At 41.7% G+C, this 23059-nt stretch overlaps 2 protein-coding genes and 1 long non-coding RNA gene across 3 annotated transcripts in view; 1 reads left to right on the top strand and 2 right to left on the bottom strand.

Moving 5' to 3' along the window:
* CABCOCO1 (ciliary associated calcium binding coiled-coil 1) overlaps positions 1-23059 on the bottom strand; it is a 226414-nt gene that overhangs the window by 105882 nt on the left and 97473 nt on the right. The gene's annotated exons all lie outside the window — the stretch shown is intronic.
* The window catches only part of LOC114063898, a 138899-nt gene that overhangs the window by 44569 nt on the left and 71271 nt on the right, over positions 1-23059 (bottom strand). The gene's annotated exons all lie outside the window — the stretch shown is intronic.
* Positions 5534-22004, top strand: TMEM26 (transmembrane protein 26). The gene is made up of 6 exons (XM_027896465.1): positions 5534-5861; positions 8948-9026; positions 14729-14842; positions 15343-15563; positions 16582-16658; positions 18914-22004. The coding sequence occupies exons 1-6, from the start codon at positions 5671-5673 to the stop codon at positions 19327-19329; spliced, it is 1098 nt and encodes a 365-aa protein (XP_027752266.1). The 5' UTR covers positions 5534-5670; the 3' UTR covers positions 19330-22004.

Raw genomic sequence — 23059 nt, 5'->3', positions numbered from 1 at the left:
AACTGCAGGGCCAGGCAGTCAGAGCTTTCACCTTCCTTTCTAAAAACCTGGACTCACAATGCATTAAAATAGGAACTGGAGTTTGTGCTAAGCTCACTCTCCTCTGTCAGATCTGCATCTTGGAAGGCAGTGCCAGCAATCCAAAACAGCCCATTTGATGGGTCCTATCCTCCAAGGAAAAGCTGTAGAGGAGAGAAATGGCTCCAAGCACAAGAAGGGAAGCATTGAGTGAAAATTACATCCTGGTTATAGAGATGCAAGACAGAACAAGGGCAGGCTGGAAGCCTTTTGCTTCTTCCTTCATAGGGTGCATGTTTGCACTTTGGACATGAAGTGTATTTTGAGAACTGATTCTGCAGCTGGTGTTGTGGGTACAGGGGGACACTTAGACGACACCTTGTGGCTCTTATAAACTTAATGGCAAACAGAAAGGTGCCTGAAAGTACTGGGGGCTTTATTTTCAGTTGAGGGTGTTTTTACCTCCCTCCTTTCCTCTGAACAAAGACAGGGTATTCTGCTTAATTGGACACTGAGCAATTTAATTCTTCTTTTTTTTTTTTTTAATGAAGGGAAAGAGCAGCAGAAGCAGGGTTATAAGAAAGAACAGACAAGATTTGTAATGTTCATTAAGCCAAAAGCTAGGAAATTAGATGAAAGAAAACTATCAAGGGTGTATTCCTTTGATGACTGAAACTGAGACTGAAAAGTTCTTTTTAAGTGAATTATGATTTACTGGATAACAGAGACAGAAAGATTTCACTGCCACCACCTGTAAAACTGCATTGGTTTTTATCAAGTAGCTCCTGTTTAGCCAATCTAGTTGATGAACATTCTTCTCAACTAGCAAATATAAATGACTTATGGGGATAATATTTCAATATATAATGACATTGCTATATCTTGGATTCTTTTAAGATCTGGGTTATTAAATATTAAATATCAAAGCTGTAAATTATTGTAGCAGCTTTATACAACTAAATTAAATTCAAACAAAACCTAATTTCCTTAATCATTGACTGTAATCCTCCAGGAACATATGCTATTAACTCAGCTACAAATGGCACAGAAATTGTATGACTTTAGTTAAGTTATTTTATATCAAATTCTAATCCAGGGCAGAGTCCTCAGTAAATCTCCTGCAGGGATTTTAATGCTTCTGCAATCATATTGGCTTTTTACTGGAGAGCTAATCTTTTTATACTCTGTTTTTTCACTCCTTTATTCATTTCCTTCACACCCTTACTGAGCTTAGCTGGTACCTTCTTTCACATATCATGTTTTGAAAGATTTGGCTTTCCCCTCTTGCATTTGATAGGCAATAGTCGGGCTTTCACGTATGCCAAAATTGGATAAGTTTTTTTGTTTCCCATGTGCAACTGAATCATTCCCATTTGTGTCAACATGTATGTTCACTGCCACTTGTGATCTCTCTATAACGCTGTCAGAATTATTCACAGTTTGTAGTCAAGCATTGAGAAAGCAGAACAATTTCCTTCTCTTTAAGAACCCTATGGAAGTAAAATTAAACAGATTTAATTTAAGCAAGAAACTTCCTTAGAGACTCAAGGCAATGATTGGATAATAAAGAAATAAACCTTAGAGCCCTAGGAGGTGAGACTTGGAGAAAACTCCAGAGATCATCCAGCCAGCCCTCTGCCCCACAGTGATCAACCAAACTGCTGTCATCCCTGACAGATGTTTCCCTAATCTGTGCTTAAAAGCCTGTGACAATGGACATCTCTCCACACAAGCTATTTCAGTGCCTCAGTCGCAAGATGTCTTCAGACATCTATTTGCAATTATTTTTTAATTTTTTTTTTTTTTTAAGGCTTTTACTTCCTTCCCTCTACTTTGGGACTGGAAGAATGGGGTTATCCCTGCCCTCTCGGCAACAGCTTCCGAACACTTGGCCACTTCCATCTCTCCTCAAGTTTTCTTTTCTCTGGACTGAATCACAGTACCCCCTTATTCTTTCATCAGCAGTCTTGAACATCTCTGGACATGTTGTCCTGTCAGCTCACTCTTAGAAAAGCATCACCTGAATTAGTGTAATTTAGCTGAGGTCTTTCCCAGTATCAAGGAAAGCTGAAGAAATAACTGAAATCCAGCACGTCTGTTTATACATCCCAGTGTGCCTCTGTCAGAGCAGAACAACCACAACAACATTGCTGACTCACAGCAAATTTATGACCCATTCTCATCTCCAGTCTCTTTCAGCTTAATACCCTATAATTATTTCTTTATGAATACTGTAAATCAAATCTTCAAAGTCTCTTGAACTGAAGAAGGCAAATAGCCACTACCTCTAAATTTCACTGCCAAAAGCATCCCAGTTTGTAAACAATAGAAGTAAATTCTGAGCCAATCTCTTTTGTTCAGAGCTCCCCCTTAAAACAAAACCCCCAAAAAACTCTATAGCACACAATCACCAAAACTCATACACAGACAGTTTTCAGCATCCACACAGACATAGTTTGAAGGCAAAAAAAAAACAATCCAAAAACCAGAGGAGAGGGTGTATCATTAGCAGAACACTCTGTACAGTCACAGGCCTTGCTTTCAGCTTGGGTCCAACCAACACTACAACCTCTCATATGCACAGACTGTCTTGCTCCCACTCTGGGACAATTTCTGAGAGCAGAAAGTCTCTATTAGTGTAACCATTTTGGGTCAGAGCAAAGGTCCACTGCCTGCATCCAACAGTAGACCTAACTCCATCCTCAGGGAAAGAATGCAAGAACAAGGTAAACAAAGTTTCTTCCTCCCCCAGTTCTCCCTAGCCCATGAGCAATCAGCCTGACAACTGTAAGCTGCAAATAGTAGAAAGTACAAAAAGGAAAGAATTGGTGGAACGCTCATACATAAACTACCACAAAATAAAAAACATTATTTCTTTAAGGTTTTGTGCAGGAGTCAGCGCTGTCCCATTCTACAGTGTACACCTGTGCTCATGCTGGGACTCCAAAGAGTTCATCTGCTCCTCCTGCACAGCCATGCCATCCTCTGAGGGCTTCTATGCCCTCTGACCATCCCCTGACCAAACAATTCCCCGGCAGACTTCCTGTTCATCATGTGTTTGAACAGATAACAGACATTTTAGCTATTATGTTTTTTGACAATTGTCCCTAACACTCCTTCAGCCAGCCTTATCATGTTTGTACATGCCAGAGTTTATCATCTTTTCAGTTTTCTTCATCTGGACAGCACTTCAGCTTTTTGAAGGATGCTTTCTTGCTCCTGCAATCTCACTAACCCTGCCAATGTTGGCTTCTTCTCACCCTTTCTCAAGTTTCTCTTGATACACAGTTATTTTCTCTGCACTTCCCATGTGATTTACGGAAGCAACATCCATACTCCCTGCAAGGAGTTGGGTGTTCCACCTGTCTTACTTTCAACAAGCCTGCTGATTGGCACCTAGTACTCCTTTTTGAAGCTGAGCAGAGCAATGGTAGGGAACTCTGGCTTGTCTTACTCCTGCCAAATCTAAGCACATTAAGATCTCCCTTTCAGGGAAGCTCTGCAGCTGTTAGTCCCTACATTGTATCCCATAAACCACTAGAGGAGTCAAGTCAAGCACTGCCCTCGTGGGCTCCTGAACAAGCTGTTCCACAAATTAGCCATTGAGACATCTAAAAACATACTCTGCCAAGTCTGGATGCAATATTTGCCTCTTCTAGACCAAACAGAAATCATCCATGAGTACTTATTACTTCCTTCCTCTATTCAGGCTGCTGTGCTGCCACCATGGTCCACCAGTGAGGAGGCAGAGTCAATGCTATATATCTTCTTCCTATTTGAGTTTAGGACTTTCACTGATGTGAAGTCTGAGTTGTTCACTGATGAAACTGCCTGGTTAAGCAGGACAGCACCAAAGTGTCATTAATATGCAGCACTACCAGCTAACAGCAAAGCTCACTGCATCCTTCCAGAGCACAGTATCCTGGGAACATCCCACTGAGCATCATCTTTCCAAGTTTGTGACATCTGCACTGGTAGGATCTCCACGAACAGTCAGACACACCAGTTCCCCCAGGTCATTTCTTTGACATTAAGCACTCCCACAGAGGAATATCTTGTTTAAACAATCTCTTGAATCTGTCTGTTCCCGGTTTCCTCTTCTACTAGATTTGACCTTAACACCAGCGGAAGGGCTGTGAACCAGCAGCACTCAAGGCACGATATGGCCGGGTGGCTGCTGGCAGGGGATTATCAGTAGTAGGTCCTTGACTTGAATTAATTTTCCTCTGAGCGTGAGGAGTTGGATTTTTTTGCTTCAACGAGGCACGCTGCACAGCCCATTTATTTACACAGGCATTTCCCCAGCGAGTGATCTATATTGTGGAATGGACTTTTGTTTTTCTGGGCAGGGTTATTTTAAAGTAGTCTTCTCCCCCATTATCCCCCTGTCCCCAAGGATATCAGCTGGCCAGCACCAGCACTTCATAAAAGAAGAGGTTTGGCTTTGCAGTGAGGAAAACTTGGATCTTAGCAATTGAGGAAAAATACCTTCTTAGAAAGGTCATAACTCTTAGAAGAATATCTTCTTGTGTTTAAAGCAAAAAAGGACTTTTTAAAATTAAATCAACTAGGAACTTGGCACCTTTGAAGCACCTGAAATATGTTACAGGGACTTGATTCTTCATTTGCATTTTTCAATTGTGTATCTCAATTTAAGCACTTTGGCAGTAAATTATCACAAAACTAGAGCAACACAGTGATGATTTTGATCAAGAAGAAATTTCTCTTTGGTTGCCCAAGTGTAAATTCAAATAAAATTTATAATCTCCACGAGAAACATCAAAGCAGTTTTAAAACATGCTCTGTGCCTTATACACTGTTCCCACAGAGGATACTAAAAGTCAGTCTGGAGATAACTGACCTAACAGTCAAACTTCGTGTGGTTTTTGTATATGTCTCTATTGGCTAATTCAGTAATATTGGTGCTAGCCCAGATTTCATCCCAAGTTCTGGAGTTCTGCACTCCTCAGTCCTGCAGCAGGGTGTAGATGATACAACAGAGTGGTTTGACTAGGTTTTCTGGCTTCTATTGCACAAGGGATTCCAGTACTGAGCTAAGTACACAGTTTCTGCTTTCCAGTATTGCAGTGTTAAGCAAACAATTTTAAAGGCTCCCAAATATGAATTATATCTTTCAGGGGGAGCAGAAAGAGAGCTTTTAGTTCACACTCTCAGTAGTGCAGTGGAGCTTTCAGCAAAAACGACTCAAATTAATAACGTGTCTTACATTTTGTGTCTTTGTTAGAAACGTACGAGGCGAGAGCAGCAAGTGGGGCTGCAGGGCGATGGTAACTGTGAGAGGGAAAGCTTCCCGTGCTGGGTCCTTGAGCCGATGATGGAGGGGGCAGAAACAACTCCCCCCACCCCTGCTTTGGGGCGCCAGGGCTGTTCCGAGCCTGCAAGCCACGGCAGCATGGAAGCGTGCCTTTTTTTTTTTTTTTTTTCCCTCCCTTTAAAAAGTTTTCAGGAAGTCTGGGGGAGGGGCGATGCTGTTTCTTTTTTGTTATAATGGGCCCCTTTGTGGAGATGGAAGAGAAGAGATCTGTGTGCCTGCGGGGCGCGGGCTTCCCAGTGACTCCCAAAGTAACTTCCCAGGGCTCCTAAAGGCGCCAGACCCCGCCGTGCGGGGCGAAGGGAGGGGGCTGCTCCGGGATGGAGCTGATGGTGCTGCTCAATGCCCTGGTGACTCGCCTGCTCTTCGTGCTGCACTCTCTCATCGGGGTCTGGAGAGTGACCGCGGTGAAGAAAGAACCCAAGTACTGGCTGCTGGCACTGCTCAATCTTCTCCTGTGCCTGGAGACAGGGCTCACCCTCAAGTTTAAGCAAGGCAGAGGCTACAAATGGTGAGCATACCCCGGCGGAGCCCCTTTTGCTTCTTTGCATGTACTTTGCTGCAGACAGGAGGCTACCCCCGAGAGCAGGGGCTGCCCCGGCCCCGACGTTCAGGGGTCGCGTTTGCTCCCCGGCCGCTCCTGGGCGGCAGGGATGGAAAACTGGTAGAGTTTGGCCAGTCCATTGCCAGACAGAGGGCTTTCAGGAGGGGCAATTCTGCAGCAGACTACTTGGGAGTCCCTCTGTATAGCTGTGTGTGTGTCCATACTAACAGCTGAAGAGTGTGGGAATGCAGCTGCAGGCAAGAGGTGGATGCTGTGAAGCTGCGGGCTGGGGACGCTGTTTGCAGCTCCTGAGCCACTGCCCGTCCTCACGCTGGAGGGGCAGAGGGATTCTGGGGCACCCACAGGGATTCTCTGCATATCGTACCCGTGCTGCCGTGCCCTGGTTTGCACCTCCTTCCCTAAGGACGGTATTCCCATTCCCTCCTCCTTCCAACAGTGCTAACGCCACGCTAGTGCATGAACCTAAACTCAGTGACAAATATAAGATGAGCGGCAACCTCTCTTCTGATACAGCAAGAGTGGCTTAAATATTTGGATTTGAGAGGCTGTTCCAGAGGGGAACTTTCATGCCTGAAATGTTGCCCTAGAAATGAACAAAAAAGTTAGTCATCGCAGAGCTTGCCCAAGCACATGGGTTTTTACGTGCATCTAAAGAATTGCTGCTGTCATCTACAGCTCATCAGCGCTCAGGCAGCCAAAACAAGTGCGCTTTGAAAAGGAAGCGGTCATGTAACTAATTGTCAAGATTTCACTAGAACCTTTTATTGTTAAAAAACTCGAACTGCAGGCAGGCCCTGAGACAAATCCCAGAGTATTTCCATGTTTTTAAATTCCTGCCCGTTGCAACCTGTGAAACTCATCACAACAGAAGCAGCGTTGTGTGACAATTCACACAAGTGTTCCATGCCCTAAATTTGAATGTAGTAAAAGCAGTGATAATGTCTGGGACGCTGGAAAATTTAACAACAGCAGAGCCCCAAATGCAGTCATGAGACAGGCAGATTGAGCAGACCCAATTCACTTGGGAAAGGAGGCAGCAACAGAGCCTTCACGAAGGAACACTTGCTATGGCAGCTTTTGGAAAATCTAAAGAAAAAAAATCTGAAAACAGATCCATGTTAGATTAATACATGTGCTGAAAGACTGGGCTATGTTTAGCTAGAAGGAAATTTTGAAAGTGGATGTGGTCTAGCGCCTAAAACAGCACAGTAAAGACATTTAAAGGTAAGAACTGTAGACAAATGGCCAACACCTTTTTGCATCAGGATAATTTTCTACTCCAGCAGAAAACACATTTAGAACAGGAATTATCAGAAGCATTTATAGAAACACCTCCACAAACAGCCACCGATCCAAGCAAGGGGCAGACTGTGCTGCAGGACTCTTGCCTCCAAGAGCCTCATATTGTCTCTATTCATTACTGACAGAGAGCTGTTCCTTATTACACCAGCACAAAACATGAAAAACAAAACATGTGGAGAAAAGTATTCTTGTGAGCCTGGCCATGTAACATTTCCTCTAGATTGCCCCTTCTGACAGAAAGGCAGGGCTAAAGCCCCTGAAGTCTCCTGGCCTGATCTGGTATCATTAGCTCAGTACTGCTAACCTGCCAGCTGGATAGATTTTTCATGTGCTCAAGTCCTACAGGAAATACTGTAAAATATGTTAGTTCTTCCATTCAAATGAGAGGTGTGTTCTCTCCCAAAATAACCATGCTAAAACCTCACAGAATCACTAACTTTTTTTTTTAAAAAAAAAAAAAAAAGAGCTAACAACAAAAAACCCCACTGTCAGAACAAACAACACTCCCAAACCTGAAAAACAAAACAAAAACCTGAACACCGAGTATTTTACAGGGGATTGTTTGAAACATCTGAGAGCAGCTCAGCAACTCAGTCATTTCCCTGGGCAGCACGTTTGTTGTTTTTTTTTTCCTCAGTATCTAGTATCTCCACTGGAAAAGTCACGATTATCAAAATAAAGGTACATACAGTATAGGAACAAACAATAAATGCAACAACATTTGACCAAATACTTATAAGCAATCCAAATTCACTGCAGGATGTGCCAATGGCAGGATAGAGGGAACCAAGCAAATGTCCAGAGTTTGACTCCACTGCCCTGTCCTACGCCGTGATGCAAAGGCAGCTGAGCATCTCAGCAGCGTTGCAGCAATGCTCACTCATTGGAGAGCAGAACTAGATGGAACATTTGTGGCATCACACCTCATTCCTACTCCAAAAGGATAGGAATTGCCAAAAAAACCCCACCCCAAACAAATGTCGTGTTTAATAAGAAAACATCAGCTCTCACAAGAATCAGTACTTGCAGAGGGAGCCATAAAACCTCTCCATTACTTCTGCATAAACTCAGCTAAAGAAGCTGAAGATAATAAAGCTTCATCATCATAAGTGATGGAGAAGACTGACAGGGAGAGAAGAACTAGAGGCAGAAGAAATCCTGAAGAATTATACAATTGCCAGCACAAATGGGGAAACAAGGCCAAGATCCATTTTCATAAACCCATTTTCAGCACACAGTCCGCCCTGAAAGACCTCCTACTGAAGAAATAGTTGTTACAGGCAAACTGATGCTATTTCTACATTTCCTGTGTCAATGCACAGGATTCTGACCAACAACCTTTATCCCAGCATCACTCAGTGAAATGACTCAATGCATTAATTCACTCTTCATGAAATCAGAAAGAGCAGGTTAGCTAGAGGCTTTTTAAGTACAGAGAACGCTGTGATGGAAATCCAAACAGCAAAGTGCCTTTGGTTAGTTCTTAAAAAGAGATTTTAAATAAACTTCCATATATGATCCTAGATGGATGTACAAATAAACCTATGATTTATAGTACTAACACAGCATGAGTAATCCAGCAAAAATAGCAATTCTTATTTGCAGTTACCCTATTTCTTAATATCCCATATGGTAGAGGCACAAGATAACTTTTCAGTGCAGATAACGTTTGGATATATGGTATTTATGATGTGTTATAATACCAAGATATCTTTTCTTTTCCTTCACAGGTTTTCACCAGCAATATTTTTATATTTGATTTGCACAGTACCATCACTATGGCTACTAGAAATTCATCATGGGACTCAGGTATTTATTATGAGACAAGATGAACTAGTTTGAAATTGATGCATTATTTGATGGGTTGGATTTGGGCACAGACAAAAGTCTGCTAAGTCTTGTTCTAGTCCTTTATTTCATATTAGTGGGTCTCCCAAGCCAGCTATACTATGACTACTGTGCACTTCTTAATTATCAGATAATCAGCCTCATTCCTAGCTAAAAATGAGATCATTTATTTGTATTTATCTGGGAAACTGAGGACTAGAAGTTTGAAAAACACAGCCTTTCACCCCCAGGTTACCAGCATGAATCTTGCTCAGTGTGATGAAAGAATTTCCTTGCTCTGGAGGCCTATGTAAAATAAAGTATGAGTTTCACAGCACTTAAAAGTAGATAACACAACTCCAAAAAAAGTAAAAATTGAGACAGGTGTCAGTGGAAGGGGTCTTAAAATCAGGTTACTTCATATTTGCTGCAACCTAGGAGAACACTCACAGATTGTTACCACAGCCAGTAATTTGTCTGTCAGTGTTTATATCCTCTCTTTGTGCTGCACAGCAATCTAGGAGAGGGGTGTCTGGATTCCAATTCAGGACTAAAACACACAGCATTTTTAAAAGCAATTGTTCTGGGGTCATTTAGGGCCAGAACAGAGTCACTTAGCCCAGTAGGTCCCATTGCATGAACCATCTCCTCGTGCAGGCTGCTTTCAAGTCCCTATAGCACTTCCACGTAGTGAAAAGGAGATTTTGTCTATCCCAGCATTTGCACATCTGCAGGGCCTTACATCCACAGCAGTAAAGTTCTGATTGAAATAAGAAAAAAAAGTAACAGAAAAAATACATAAATTAGACTAAGCAGACCTAGTGCCTCATTTTCTCCTTTGAAACATTGTTAGAGCCCACAGAAGCATAATCAAATATTCAAAATTGTGTTTACACTGAAAATGCCTGAGGCTTTTTCCAAATACAGCAGCAGAAATTTATTGTCTTCTTGTTTTCCCAAATCTCCTTAAACAGTCACAGACAGGTAATGTGGATATTGAGAACATTTGTCATAGTTAAATCTGGTCCAAGAAACAGGCTAATTCTGTAGTCAAAGGCAGCAGTTTATTTCCCAAAATGATGTTAGAACATGGCATACTTTGTTCTTATTGATATACTGCTACTGTGAATTAAAGGAGGAGTATATCAAGTTAACAGCTTAGTTTATACCTGGAGAGATAGGATAGAGACTTCTGGAAACACACAATCTAACAGATTCAAAAACAATACCTCCAGAAGGTGAACAGCCCTCCTAACAATTAATCTCAAACACAGCACCCAGATTAGTACTACCCTGAATACTGAAGTATTGCTGAGACTTTCCTTATTTAAATACTAACAGAATGAGTAATTATGCTAGATCCACACTTTTAATATATACACCATGAAAACAGTTTGTGGTCTTTAAGGCAGTGGAACTTTGATCTCGTGTTGAATCTTTACTGAGAAAGATCAGCTGCTTGTGTTGGTGCTGTTATTTAAGGCAGGTGCTAATAGGCAGCCTCTCTTCCTGAAGACAGAGGTAATTCTGCCTCTCTATATACTGCAGAACTGGCCATAAGTAATACCAATCATATATCAGCAGTGAAATACTGACTGCAGAGAAACTACTGCTTTGTGATAACATAGTCAGGGATGAAATACATGTTTTGGAGAGATGATAAAGTAAAATGAACTGGACTGAGAGAAGACATTGCTGTCTGCAAAACCAGAGTGTCAAGAAAATTAAAAGCATTTAATCCATTAAAACCCCCAAACATTCTTTCTTAATAATGTACAAGATCTCAGATAAAGAAATACCTCTGTTACCTTTTCAAATGCCGGGTGTATCACTGCCACAGAAAGCAATAACCGACCACCTTTTGCAGGGCTTACCCGACTACCAGTGCTGGAGTCAATGCAGGCTTCCAGTCAGTGCTAAGACAGATACTTGTAAACCCTGTAATAATTTTTAACGACCTTAAATTGAATATTTTGAGGAAATAGTGAATATTACTGTCCATTCCCTCATTCTGAGGTGGCATTCTCTCACCAACTAAAATTATAGCATAATGATCTCCTCAAAGTGATCTTACATCTTTCACTATTTCTTCCCTCCCATACCCATTATATTCCTCAATTTGGAAAATAGCTTAAGCAATCATTTCTCCCTATTTTACATTTCAGCTTTCCTGTATGAGCAAAATGAAGCAGTCAGGAGTGCTTTGAATTTCTGACATCACACGTGTTGCCATAGTGACAGACACACTGTTTGCAGCAAATCACGGAGAGCAAGTGGGGTACCTGTTGCTTGGCAGAGGGCCTGCTCCAGGGAAGGGCTAGACTCTTCCAAAACATCCTCAGCCTGCACAGCCTCAATGCACATTAACAGGTTAAATGTCATGGTTGAGTACCCTCAAGTGCCAATTTTACTATCCCAGTGCTGGACCCAGCATGAAAAGTTTTAGCTAACCTCCCTTTTATTTGGGAATAATGGATCGTGAGTAACGTGCCAACAGAAATTGCCTGAATTAGTTCGGTGTTCCAGATGTCCCCCATGCACTGGCAGTGAGCTCTCTGCAGGCCATGCACCGAGATGTCACCATGTCATGCAATAGCATTTCTGTTTTGATTGGATGTTTTATAAATCAGAGGTGTGTAAGCTTCATCTCAGAAGAAAGAGAAAGTAAACAGAGCTAGAATTTATACAAAATGGGTATAACTTCTTCCTGTTCTATCTTTGCCCACAAAAAAAAAAAAAAAGGCATTTTTATTTAGCTAGATACAATCTCGATACCTAGGAGTGACTGGGCTCTAGTATTAAAAAGGTAAACCATGTTTATCAAATGCCTGTGAAACACAGTATTGAGTTTTTCCTTGTCACGTTCCCATTAAGTCACTGCACATCCATAACTCGCTTGGTGAATATGCCTGGCATCAACAGTCCTATTTACATGCATATACGTGTTGAAAATAAAGGCTCTTCTCCAAACTTTCAAGTGAATCACTTCACAATCACCACTTAATAAATATTCAGAGAGGAACAAACCGAAACAAGACATGAACATACTTAAATGAAAAAGAAACAGGAGCCTACTTAAACAACTCACTTTTGCAGATGCAATTCTGCCTGCAAGCAGTTGAGAAGAGCTATGGACTGGCCCTGGGAGTGCCATTCAGTCCAAGTTCATGGAGCCTTGCACTGAAATCGAAACCCACTTCTCAGCTGGAAGTACTCACAAAAGTGACAGACACCAATAACACAAATTAATTTTCTTAGAGATACTTCCTGCACCTTTGTGCCACTAGAACAAGATAAAAAGAGCTCTCTTGCAAGCCCCCTGTAAGCCATAGCATGCTTTCCTCCACGTCCCCCCTGCAGTGCGATTTGCTGACCCCTACAGCTCCTCTGCCAGTGTGAAGGGCACGTGGATCAGCCCTGAGAATGATCCATGTTTGGATGTGCTCGCTGCTGGCCCGGGGAGAGCCACCCCCCGTGCTCAGAGCAGCACTCACACCTTGCTACCCACCCACTGTAACTGCTACAGGCTCCTGTTTCGCTCCCATCCTTCAGCCACCTGACCAACTCACTGGGTGTTTGTACGGAGTTTGGGATGGGATTTCCACTGTCCTTGCACATACAGCAAGTGTGGCAGGTAGGCTACCCTACGTGGGTTCTGCCTCAAGTTCAGCAAATTCATCCCTGAGCAACAGGGTTTTAAAACACCAACCGAAAAAAATCCCGGAACTTGGATGTGAAGTTTGATACAGGTTCATGGTTCTGTTCCTCTTACCATGCCAGACCAGGCAAGGATGAGTTCAAATGCAGACAATGACAAACCAAAGGCTGTTGGAGTCAGCCTTCCTCCTCCTCCACTTGTTAGCAATCCCTTTGCCTTACCCAGACTACTTGTTGATATTCACTGAGTATTCTGGGGTGGTTAGGGCAGTTATGCAGTGTTTTTAGGTCATGGCCTCCTTGGCCAACTGTGTCACACTGCCTGTGCAGGTAATCCAGAAAGGCTGACTTTAGGCTGGTCTCCATAGATTTTAGGTTTTTTCTATAGGCAATATATATGAATGTCTCTCTAGAGCACCAGTTAAATTTGATTTCCAAAACATCCTCTGAACAAGCTGTTTTGTCTCTTTCCTGTGGCTGAAGGGCAAATAGAGGGAGATTAGCCCTACAAGGCTGTAGCCAGGCAGAGTACCAGCCCCTCCATCTCACTGTTTCCATGGCCAGAGCTTTAGACTTCCCTCTTTCAAATGGAAATATCATCTTCCCCCACATCTGTGTGTCAATCTTTCAACACTCTCACACCCACTGTCCAAATAAGACAAGCATTCAGCTTAGGAGTATTTACCACCAATTATAAAAGCAACAAGCACCAACGTTTTTTCCAGATTTTTCAAGTCACAGGAAGTTTATCTGCCATTAGGTCAGGCAAGAGGCAGCATTTATTCAGGTACTGAGCAACATTATCAGAGGCCAAGTGAAGTATCAAAGTGGAATCTGAAATTTGCTGGGAAATGTTGCCCTTGTATTGGCAGGCATTGTGTTGAACACAGCTACTCAGTATGCACTCAAACACATTCCAATTGTTGCAGAAAATCACTCCCCGTGCAATAAAATGGTGGGGGGCCCAGTGGAGAAATGCAAATCATCTGCTGTTCTCTGGCACAAATAGGACAGTATAAAAGTCTCTAATACCAGCATGGTTTGATTTTCTAATTATCCTCCTTTTATTACAATGAAGAGAGATGTTAAGGGGTTGTTGCGAAGATAGATTTTGGAACCATAAGTCCCCAGTTGCCCCTGGGCCAGCCTTGGGTGTGAAGGTAGGAGGGCAGGGCAGTGCTGCAGATGGAACATAGCCCTGCCACTGGTTTACTGCAGTTGGAGTAACACTATGTTTTAATCAATACTTGGTTTCCCAGAGTACTGGGTACTTGGAGAAAGTACACAGTACTTTTTTCTGCTCTGTGGGGGTAGGCAACAATAAAGGTCCATTTTTCCTAAATACCTAAATAGTGTAAATACCTAAATAAATAGTGTATGTCACCTCACACACTATGAATTTCCTTACAAAATAAGGCACAGCAGGGGCAGGAATGACACAGAATTCAACCCAAATATCCCACCCCAACTCAATTTCAGCCTTGAGGGAAATCATACAGAAAAACGAAATTATGGCATTTGCAGAAAACTTTTTCTGGATAGTAGAAAATAGAAGCAGATATTTGAGAACAAGTTTGAACACAGAGCCTGACCATGAACATAACACATCAGACTGACTATGACTAATTTTTACCTTATTTGACTGTTTTAGCAAAAGAGAGCCCATGTAGGGAATCCAGTGGCCTGTTGAGGAGAGCTGCAAGCAGGTCATATTCTAAGAGTGCAGACTTAACAGCACAGAGATGTCACCCACTGCATCAGCCTTTGAATTTACATCCTATTCTGCAGTACAACCCTACACTTCCTCAGGGACCTCCTAACACACATCATTCTTGCCCTCGCCAGAGAAATCTCTCCCTTCTGAACAAGAGGGGAATCACATTCGGAGAGAGCACCTTTGTAAACATCAACTGTGTTTCACAAATGAATCCTCTACAATTCAGCAAAACAGGACATTCTGAGCCACAGAGCACACCTGCTCCCTGTATGGGATGTTTATGCATGTGTCATGTTTCTGTTCACAACAGTACTGTGGTAATGAGCCTGGGGCAGTTCAGGTGAATGTCAGCAACCAAGACTTCAATCAATCCAGAGACAGCAGTCATGGAAATGAGGGAACCGATCACCACATCATTCAGACGGTGGGACACCTCTTCCTATTCCTAGTAGAGATCTTATGATCATTAGAGCAATTAGAGAGATAAGCTTCTTGCAGAGTGAGTAAAACTAAATATATATATGTATCTAGTTTCAGAAAAGCACATTGTGAAAATTACCTAGAGCATGCTGCATACTATTGTTGCCAAAACAAGACTCCGTGTAAAGAGAAGACTCTCCCATTACTCTCTTCCAAATCCCAGTAACTGAACTTAGAAAGTGTTGGGGTGATGATCCAGCAAAGGATAATGCTCAGCTGAAAAATGAGAATAGGAGGAGTAGTACACAGAGAAAAACTTGCTGTTCATTATCCAAAGTCTGTACTAACATGCCTTTTTCAAACTAGGCCTGCCAGATGGAAATTATTTGCTCTCATACAGTATGAAAGAGGACAAAAAGCAGGCTCAGGGACAAATAGTCTCTGAAGGTACTTACAGTGTCAGTCTGCTGAAGTTATAGTAAATTATTGTTGTCTTTTAAACAGGCTAAAGTCTTTGTCAATCAGCTCTCCACAATCTGTGAGACTGTATGGACACTGGCCCTCCACCAGACTTTTCTACTGTTACTAGTAGTTGGGAGATGGCTTCTCCCCATTGGAGTCGAAATCACTCGGGATCAGCTGTCTCAGCTGCTTCTCATGTTTGTGGGAACAGCAGCAGATATACTTGAATTTGCCAGTGAAACCCTGGACATTGAGGATGTTCGGTAAGGACTTTTTGCTGATGTAAATAACTTGCGTGGTGTGTAGCATGCAGTGTTCAGACTGGTGAACTGTATTTCCCATAGAAAACAGAAGGCTACATTCAAAGGCTCTGTTTTCCTACTCTTGCCTTTCCCTTTGTGAAAGGCCTAAGTCCTACAGGCTTTGTTGGTCCTACAAGCTTTTCTCTGTTGCCAGCAGTGAAAGCATGTCAGATCCATCCCAATAAAAGGTTCAAAGAGCCAAACAAGTAGCAGAACTGCCATGCAGCATCAGTTCTTTTGGTCACAGGAGCTGAAACATTGGATACACAGTAGGCCTCCTTCAGGTTAATGAATTGTTTTAAACTGGCAAGGAAGCAACTAGAGTTTGCTTTAGTGATTCATTATCCAAGTTCTTCTCCAGTTATCTCACATGTACTTTCTTCATGATAGAATGACAAAGTGTTCAAAGATAAGAAGAAAGGGAGTGACATAGTCTGGTGTGAATTTTCAACATTGTGACCTCTCCCAGAGAAAGTAAGCTCATCTCCCCCTCACAGCGCTGAGAGATGAGCTGTGAACATCCATCTTAAAGGAAGAGTCAAAGAAGAGGTTCATCATCCCAAAAAAATACTATTTTATTTTTGTTAATATATCAAAGTAAAGTTTTTAGAGCAGAAAAAGAGGTCCCTCCCACTTGGGAGAGAAGCTTCAGGCCTGCAAGGAACGTGAAATCACTGCAAGGGTAAAGATATCTCCTCTTTGAGCAACAGAGTCTATTTCCATATGTTTATCATTATAATGTTAGCATCAGATATTTGGTGTGATTACACAGCTGCAATATGGAGCCCGAACAGCAAAAATTCCATACCAAGAGGTGCATCTGTTTTCCTTAGTCTTTAATCTCAAGAGCTTGCATTAATAAATGGCTCTTTCACTCAACCACCCTTTAAGTGACATTCCAAACACAACAGGAAACATTTTTGTTATCACATAAGGAAACTGCATCTTTATTGTTATCATTTTTTTTCCCCTCCCACAGGAAGAATTACGCTCTCATAAATGCAATTCTTGCTGTATGGACCTGGAGTATGTTACAGTTTCCACTTGATCTCGCAGGTTAGTACTTGCACGTAGACAAGAAAAGAGAAAAAATGCTCTTAAGTTTTTGCTGGCACGTCTTGTGGCTGTGCACACACTACAGGCTACACCAAGGATTTCTGGGGGAGAGCAATTTATATGACAATGACAGCTTTTGAAGAAAGCCCATTGTGGTTTCTTCTAAGGAAACGCTTGTTTCTGGGTAACCTCTGATCTCCCTGATAGAAATCTCTACTTTGAGAAAAAGAAGAAAAAGAGTTGCAACATTGTATTGCTCCAGTTGCCTGTTACTGCCTTAAACTTCACCATGTGAGCTCTCAAGTTAGATCTGGTCTATTATATTATGTCTCAAATGTGGGTAGCTTACTAGACCCTATGGACAGGCAGGCAATTATTAACCACAGAGAACAGCACAGCCAAAAGCACTGGGGACATTATCACAGGAGAAGTTACCTATTCACAGGAAACCTAAAGGACCATGTGATGTTGGGACTGTACAATCCAAAAGGTTCAGCTATTCAGCCAGCTCAGGGTGATATTTGTCCCTGAGCAGAACGGGCTTTGCAATGACCAAGAAGAGCAAGGAAAGCTGTCTGAACCTGCACCTGTTCAACCATTTGGGCCTCCAGTCACTACAAGTTTGCGATACAGCTATAGTAGTCCAAAGATGCTTATCCTCACTAGCATCTTATACAACATTGGTAACTAGGTTGACACATGACTGAAAATGTAGGTTAAATTGACTATTTTATGTTGTTATTTTATTCACTAGCCTTTTCTTCATGGACAGTGCTAGGCTTTGTTTTCAACAGTGAAGTTATGAAAATACTTCAGCATTTCAGCTCAGCAGCTCACCTCCTGAAAAATCTGATGCAATCACATTTCAGATTTTTCACAGCTAAATTTCCTGTTACTGGTAAAATACATTCTGTTACAGATGCACAGCACTCAGGTTTAAAAAAAGCGTAACCAATCAACTAGAAAACATCCCATACACATCACCACTATCCAGATAAATTCAAACAGCATTTAAACAATCTGTGCATTTTTTTCCTCTGGCTGTTGCTTTTCTGCTTGTTTAATTACATTTACCAGTTAGAAATTAAGTTATTGAACATACTTTTTCCTGAAATTATGATGGGTACAGCTTATTTTAGGCACTTCTATGCAGTTGCACAGATAGTACTTTTTATTCAAGCATCAGAGTGTTTACTCACACATCCAAGATGACGTAAAAGAAATTTTTAGGCACTTATGATTAGACTAGAGCAATGCAGTTAGGACTATTAAACAGCAATGGTACAAAAACATATTAAAAAATTAGCTGCTGCTGAAGCCTTGCCTAATGGATTCAGCAATTTTCTACATTCTACAGCTCATTTTCCACTTGAGTCTCATCTGGTTTTCCCTTTCCCAGCAATGACTCAAACAATAGAATTCTTTTGGCAAGCTTAAATATTTGGTGATTGTTACTGCATCACAAGTAGTGATGTTTTTTTAAACTAATGAAATCTCACTGTTTGAGAGACAGGTTAGTTAAGCTATGTGCATTTTTGTAGGAGACAGCCACGATGACTCCATACAAACCCTTCCAATGGTCCTTCTCTAGGCACCACAACACAGAGAGCCTTTGAGCCCACCACCACCTTTATAGCCAAGGGGAACCCATGCATGCAAGTTCCAGCAGTTGTGTGCAATTGATACCCAGAAAAGTAAGAACAAGTAACTGTAGCTCAAGTCTTGCATGGCAAGCAAAAACCGCATAATGCTCAATACTGCCCTGCACTAACAGGACTTGTTCATTCTATGGCACATGAAAAAGGCAATGGTTATCTGGTGAATCTTTTAAAAGCAAGGACTTAGCCTGGAACAAACAGCTCAGGCCACTCCTATTCAGCACAGTAGTTTTTTTCTTAAAGATACATGAATGATGTATCAGCACGTTGATTTACGAAAGAAATGTCTTGGAAAGTCGTGAAGAAAGATTAGGTGATCTATTTCTGTTTCTTGCTTCAGAAGTGTATAAATACTGGTATCTTTGTGGGATAGAAAAGGGGAAGTGGTTTTTGGTCCTGATTGCTGGACCACAAAGTGCCTCACATGAGTTTAGTGTGTTTTGCTGAAACAAATCCCAGAAAGTGGATGTGCTGTACGTTGCACAGTTCACCACCGAATGCATTTATAATCCAGGGCAACCTGTTTTACATGTGCCCTATAAACCAACCCTGGCTCTGCTTCACCAAGTTGTTTTAACATAACTGTTTTGCTTCCAGTACAGCATATTGGCTGCAAGCCAAGCGCGTCGGCCAGGCGGATCCCCAGCCTGCTGCTGTGCAGGTACAGCGCGGAACTGTGGAACATCTGGGTCAGCCTGTTCATACAGGACGGTCCCTTCTTCATTGTGCGTTCAATCCTCATGGGCCACTTCAGAATATTCAATCAGATGCTGGTATTTTTTACAGCTAAGAATGTCTTGGTCGTGACTCTACAGTTGTATCGCTTGGCAGTGATAATGTTTGACTTCCGCGCCACCATCCTGCAGAAGAGCAGGAAAGGAGAGGTCTGCTGCTGCCCATGTGAGCCTTACGAGGCTCGTGCTCATGCTACCAGTCACCATGACAATGAAGTGAAAGAGTTGGTTGCTTTTCCTCCAAAAGAGGAATCCCAAACTCCGTCAGAAGATCACTGAGCAGTTACTGACTTGAAAGAGGTTGCATTTCCCACAGCTTCTTCAGAAGGGCTTCGCCTGTTTCTATGATCAAACACACCTTGACTGCCTAAGTCATCTTTTCCACCAAGAGAACATTAATTTCTTCTAAACTGTAGGGGAAATTTCTCAAGCAAATTCATAGGAATGGGACTTCCTTTTTATTCCATTTGTATGTTGGGTTTTTGACTAGTTCCATATTATTATTATCCACAGGATTTTGTAGGCATAGTTTGTAGTAGAAAGGTTGCACCAAGAAAGGTTGGGTACACCAGCAAAATTGGTTATTACAACTGGTGGCACTGTGCTAACCTATGTACTTGCATGTATTCAGATAGACAGACAAGCCAATCCAGATGGGAAGTACAAAAGCATTTACCTCTACCTGAATGGTTGGGCTGTAACTCCGGTGTGATGAACAGTATGTTCACTGTGTATGGGAGCAACTTCAGCAGCAACAACTGTGCAAGTGAAGAGGGATGACAGATGTCTGCTGTTACCGTGACATCTGAACATTGTTCATTCCATAAATTTAAGAAAACCTTCTTCAGGTGTTACCTCATCCTTGGCTGGATTCAGCTAAGAACTATGCAACACCATGAAACTGCATATGAAAGACTCTTACAACCTGCATAGTCTGAATAACCTAAACCTTAAAAGAAAACCAAAAGCAGCCTTATGGATCATTAGGAGACAACTGCATTTGCTACAGGCATTTTCTACAGAGTTACTTGCCTTTCTATTTCTACCAGTTAGAACACACGCACAGTTGGAACACACACGCACAAAACCTCACCAAAGTATTTGTGTACTTGATTTCACTGTTCGTACAGGTGAGACAAGTTTTTAAAATATCTCCATTTTATATGATTTTTTTAAAAGTGGCCAGACCCAGGCATGCAATCTCACTAGAAAGAAGAGGGCACTGCTGCTCAAGTTTGACGAGACAATCTAAGCAAAAGGATTCAGGCCCCTACTTCACATTTCAAAAAGCACCACAAGGTCCCATGAAATAACTGGAAATCGAGGTTGCCTGGTCTGGTGAGTGCCAAGACCCATTTTTAAGAAATGGCTACTAATTACTGATTTACTACTTTGGAACAACATATGTTCCAATTTCTCCCAAGTGCACACTTGAGATCAGTGTAAGGCCATTGATTTTGCTGGACTTGGTTTATAGAAGCTGGAAGTAAGAGAAGTGATTTTTGAAAGTCCATTAAAAATTAAAATCTCACACAAAGTGACAGGTGCTTTCACAAATTTCTGCATCCATTCTGAAAGAGAGCAGAAAAGCATATAAAGTGACCTAATTAAGGTAATTTCCCTTATGAAAAATGCCCAATTAAACACTGTTTTCTAAAGCCTCAGCTATCTATAACCAAAATCTGGTTTCAGGAATGAATAAAAGTGTTTCTACCACCACTGCAGCAGTCATAGACTTATTTATCTACAGCCTGAGAAGCAATGACACATTTAAAGGTGAACCTATTTAAAAATTCCAAGACCCTAAAGACATGACCGTGTGTTTATGCTTGTGAGTTCTTACTGTTTTATGCAGGATCAGACTCTTCCATTAAGAAAGAAGAAAATGCATAGCCATAAAGAAGAAAGTCTCATGTAATTCATAGCCCTTTCTACCATTCATACAATAGTAATAATGTGCAATACCTCCTTTTCTTATTTTAGGCCTTTTTCCAGCAGAAATTTTAAAAAGCCTATCATTATTTAGCCATGGTGTTGTGATGTAGACATATGGAGAGTGGAATGCAACTTCATTAAGGATTTTAATTCCAGTCTAGAGGTAAAATGTGACAGTTCTGATGATGAGCTGTGCTGTCTAAAACCTTTCACACTGAGATGAATTTAGAATCAGTTGGTAGAACTGCAACACAGCTCTTCCTTGTGGATGCAAGCTGGGAGTACTCACATTCATTTTGAGTTTACCACTTGCTGATATAGTAATTATCCTGTTAAAAGGATCACTGCTAATTAATTTGGAGTGTACAGAGCTTGCTAGAACATCATTCTAAATTCATCAGCACAAAAATTGCAGGATGTTCTTTTTAAAACTATCTGTCTATTTAAAGGCTTAGTTCAGCAACAAACTGCCTACCAGGCTCAGCCTGCAGCAAATGCAAGATCCCCTGGGGTCAGCAGTACAGAGACTGGTTACAGCAGGAATATTTTACAGAGAACTCTATTTCCTGGTCTTCAGTCTGTTCAATTTTAAACAGCAGTAAAGCTTCTAATCAGATTTATGGTGAGAAGAACTCACTCCAGTGTTGGGTGGTTACTACTAGAGCCTATTCCCATTCATTCATAGACAAAATAGGCTAGATTCTCCTTCCTGCTTACAATAGGATCTGGACTCCCCTTTTCCTCCCCACCATTACAGTGATGGAAATCAGTTTGCTTAGAACCAAAAGAAAAGCCAAACTGACAAAGTAAGCACTTCAATGGTGGGTAGATCACCCCCCACCTCTGTGCAGAGGGAAATGACTCATGCCAGGCAGCAGCAGGAATGACACACTGTTCCCTCCAGTTCCCTGAGAAGCCTGGGAATGGCAATTATGAAGTCTAGTAGGTTGTATGTTCTGGGCAGAGCAGCAAGCCCCAGCTGCAAGCCCTCCTCACCCTCCTGTTACAAATGTTCTGAGCAGGAGGCTGTTTGAGAGCCACTGTGCCATCCCACTGCCTTCCAGAGCTCTGCACTAGGCAAGTGGAAGAATGGGTTCCCTTGCAGACCTGCCAGCATCTGTGGTGCACCCAAGGATGTCCCACTTGCTGTGCAGAAAAAGCTGCAGTAAACTTTCAGATGGGGAAAATTCAAGCCTTCAAAATGGAAGAATTTCAGAACATTTATCTTAACCATTATTTACTTGAGTCAGAAGAATTACATTACTAAATCTGTTCTGCAAATAGAGATCTAGCCATTTACTGTTATTTATTCTGGTTGTTCCTGCCTTGTCCTTTTAGATTATTCCATATTAAACCTCACTAAAATGTTTTACTACTTGTTTTTCCTGAGCTAAAATGTATTCCTCCTTTCCTTCGGACATTGGCTCAAATAAGATCATAGCCCTGAGCAGGAAAAACAACAAACAACAGCGATGATTTTATTGCATTCTTGTTGGTATTTGTACTGTACTAGTTTCTCTGTGACTATGTGGAAATGGAAGAAAATGTGCAATTACTTTTAAAAAATTCCAACTGCACTTTGCAAATAAAAGGCAGTTACCTCAGGCATAGCTGCCAATTTATTATGTGAGAGCTGACTGTTATATGTTCCCATTAATTATATCTTCCACATGCTGCTTTTCCTTTCCATGCTTCGTAAGTTAATTACTTAGGCCAGATTCTGACTGCAGCCACTGCTTTGAAAACCCACAGCAACTGCAGTTAATTCCACTCACTTCTGGGTATGTTCTTTATGCAGAACCTTTGCCTCCAAGTACGCACAGTGCAATCCCAGGGAGGATGTGTTTAATATCTGCACACAGGAGGCACTTTACACACACAAATATGTACATGCATTTAGATATCCACACACACCTGGCAATGCCCAATACATACAGCTTTTATTTCTATTACGATCTGTGAGATTGCTGATAATAACATTCTGCAGATGTCTCTAAAACACTTACAAAAATACCTAAACACTACAAATATCTTGAAACCTAGAGCTCAAAATACTAAGCATACCATACTCTGA

Source organism: Empidonax traillii, unplaced genomic scaffold (assembly GCF_003031625.1).
Source record: "Empidonax traillii isolate 1590-97213 ecotype Southwest subspecies unplaced genomic scaffold, ASM303162v1 scaffold498:size1131258, whole genome shotgun sequence".
NCBI classification, from domain to species: Eukaryota; Metazoa; Chordata; class Aves; order Passeriformes; family Tyrannidae; genus Empidonax; species Empidonax traillii.
Note: the sequence above shows the minus strand (reverse complement) of the source record. Positions and strands in the feature narration are given on the sequence as shown.